This window comes from Meles meles, chromosome 8 (genome assembly GCF_922984935.1).
Source record: "Meles meles chromosome 8, mMelMel3.1 paternal haplotype, whole genome shotgun sequence".
NCBI classification, from domain to species: Eukaryota; Metazoa; Chordata; class Mammalia; order Carnivora; family Mustelidae; genus Meles; species Meles meles.
The window spans coordinates 100,439,256-100,441,833 of NC_060073.1; the positions used below are offsets into that span (position 1 = coordinate 100,439,256).

General features: G+C 39.7%; 1 protein-coding gene across 1 annotated transcript; it reads right to left on the reverse strand.

Annotated features, from left to right (window-relative positions):
- Positions 1-514: 514 nt before the first annotated feature.
- LOC123948836 (putative olfactory receptor 8G3) lies at positions 515-1,504 on the reverse strand. The gene has a single exon (XM_046015964.1). The coding sequence runs from the start codon at positions 1,466-1,468 to the stop codon at positions 515-517; it is 954 nt and encodes a 317-aa protein (XP_045871920.1). The 5' UTR covers positions 1,469-1,504.
- Between the last annotated feature and the right edge of the window lie 1,074 nt (positions 1,505-2,578).

Below are 2,578 nucleotides of genomic sequence, written 5' to 3' on the forward strand. Positions count from 1 at the left end.
TATCATTTGAGTAAAATCATGGGTCCTGGAGCCAAACTTTCTAGGATTGATCATTTATGTTTGGGACATAGGGCATTTACTCAAATGAATTAAGTTTCTATTTCATCTTTGAAAGAGAAGTAATACGAAGGCTTTTTCTGAGGGAAAACTATAAACATTTGGTAAGAAAATACTATAAATAAAGTCAGTCATTTAAAGTGCTGGGCATAGTGCTTGATATTTTACAAAGTACTATTATCTTAAAAAATTGTCATCAGCAGCATCATCATCGTTCTTATTATTTCTGTTATCTTTAAAAATAAAACTCAGGCTCCTTTCATACTCAAGATCCTTTGATTTTATTCTCAGTATTTCTCCACTCATAATCACTCCAATAAGCTTCCAATGAATGACCTGGAGAAGAATTTAGGAGACGTGTTATGTGGGAGAATGTCATTGAATTTCCAAACATTTGAACAATAAACATAACATGTTACATATATTAGCAAATTAAAGAACCATTTCTGACATGACATCATGATATTGATTCTATTCTTGTACACTTTCTACTCTCCAGAATTTTCTTCAGGGCAAATTTAACATCCTTATTCCGCAGGCTATAGATCAGGGGGTTCAGCATGGGCACAATGGTGGTATAAAACACAGAGGACAATTTCCCTTGGTCCATGGAGCTCACAGATGATGGCTGCAGGTACACGAAGGCAGCAGATCCATAGAAGACAGCCACAGCTGAGATGTGGGAGCTGCAGGTGCTGAAGGCTTTGGACCTGCCCTCAGTGGAGCGGATGCGGAGGATGCTGGAGAGGATGAAGACGTAGGAGGCAAGGATAGTTAAGGCAGGAGTCAGGATGTTGAATGCACTCAAGACTAGGACCAGTAATTCATTGACGTAGATGCTGGAACAGGACAGCTCCAAGAGTGGGAAGAGATCACAGAAATAATGGTTAACCACATTGCTCTTGCAGAAAAGGAGTCTCATCAGGAAGCCCGTGTGGATTGTAGATCCAATGATGCCCAAACTATAAACTCCTACTGTGAGCCAGAGGCAGAAATGAGAAGACATGATGACATTGTAAAGCAGGGGATTACAGATGGCAGCATAACGGTCGTAAGCCATTGCAGCCAACATGTGACACTCTGCAATACCAAAAATGAGGAAGAAATAGAGCTGAGTCATGCATTCATAGTAGGGAGTGATGTTCTTTTGTGTCACAAAGTTCACCAACATTTTGGGAGTAATGACAGTGGAATGGCAGAGATCAATGAAGGACAAGCTACTGAGGAAGTAGTACATGGGGGTGTGCAAGTGAGCGCTGAGCCCTATCAGCGTGATCACACCCAGATTCCCCACCACCGTGACCACATAGATTCCTAGGAAGAGGAAGAAAAGGGGCAGCTGGAGTTCTGGTTTCTCTGTTAGCCCAGCGAGGATGAAGTCAGTCACTGTAGAGTGATTTCCAGAGTCCATTATCCTCTCAAGGGGTTCTAAGCTTAAAAAACAGAAAATGAGTGTACTTGTGTGGGGCATGTGCATGTGTGTCTACATATGTATATGTGTATGTGTGTGAGGAAGAGAATGATTTTATTGAGATCATTATTTTATCCCGCATCAAAGGACATTCCTAATGCAGGTATCTCTTGAATCTCTTCTATCATTCTGGGACAACCAATGATTCCAGCTGACCAGAGGAAAATTCAAGAAACTTCTAACTAAGATATTTCCAATTTTAACAGAAAACTCCAAGTTTGCATGCTTTGAGTCAGTTAGTAGGGAAGTTACTACTGTTATTTCTTTTTTTTTAAGTTTTTATTCAAATTCCAGTTAGTTATCATATAGTGTAATATTAGTTTCAGGTTACAGTATGGTGATGCAAGTGCTGTTATTTCTAATGACTCTTCCCTATATGTATATAATCATCTTATATCCTGTGGGATATCCTATATGTCTATATTAATGCCATGGCATATTAATCAAATATCATAATGATGAAATTGTCATTCAGTTGAAAATAAGAAAGACTAACATGTTTTCTACAAGTAATAAACACAGGATTCATAAGTCTGTGAAAAGTTGTTAATTTGGGGGCACCTGGGTGGCTCAGTGGGTTAAGGCCTCTGCCTTCGGCTCAGGTCATGATCCCAGGGTCCTGGGATCGAGCCCCACATCGGGCTCTCTGCTCCGCAGGGAGCCTGCTTCCTCCTCTCTCTCTGCCTGCCTCTCTGCCTAGTTGTGATTTCTCTCTGTCAAATAAATAAAATATTAAAAAATAAAAAAAATTTAAAAAAAAAAGTTGTTAATTTGGTCTGAATCATTTTCCTTACTAGAATTTCTGCACAAAATACCTGAAGGACTGGGCAGCTGCCACTATCATTCCACCTGGAATTCTGCTTCTCTTCTTGTCCTAGTTTCCTCCACCCAGACCTACTACCTCACAAGGTAAGAACATTACATACCTACACCTCAACAACTTCTCCAAGAGTGAAAACTGTCTTCCTTACTTTATAATTTAAATAATCCCAGGGGAGTAATCTAATGGCTGAAATTTAGATCATTTATTCTATCTCTGTGGCCAGAGAA

Excerpts from the sequence above, each read along its gene's own strand:
- LOC123948836 (XM_046015964.1), bottom strand. The coding sequence starts at position 1,468 with ATGGACTCTGGAAATCACTCTACAGTGACTGACTTCATCCTCGCTGGG.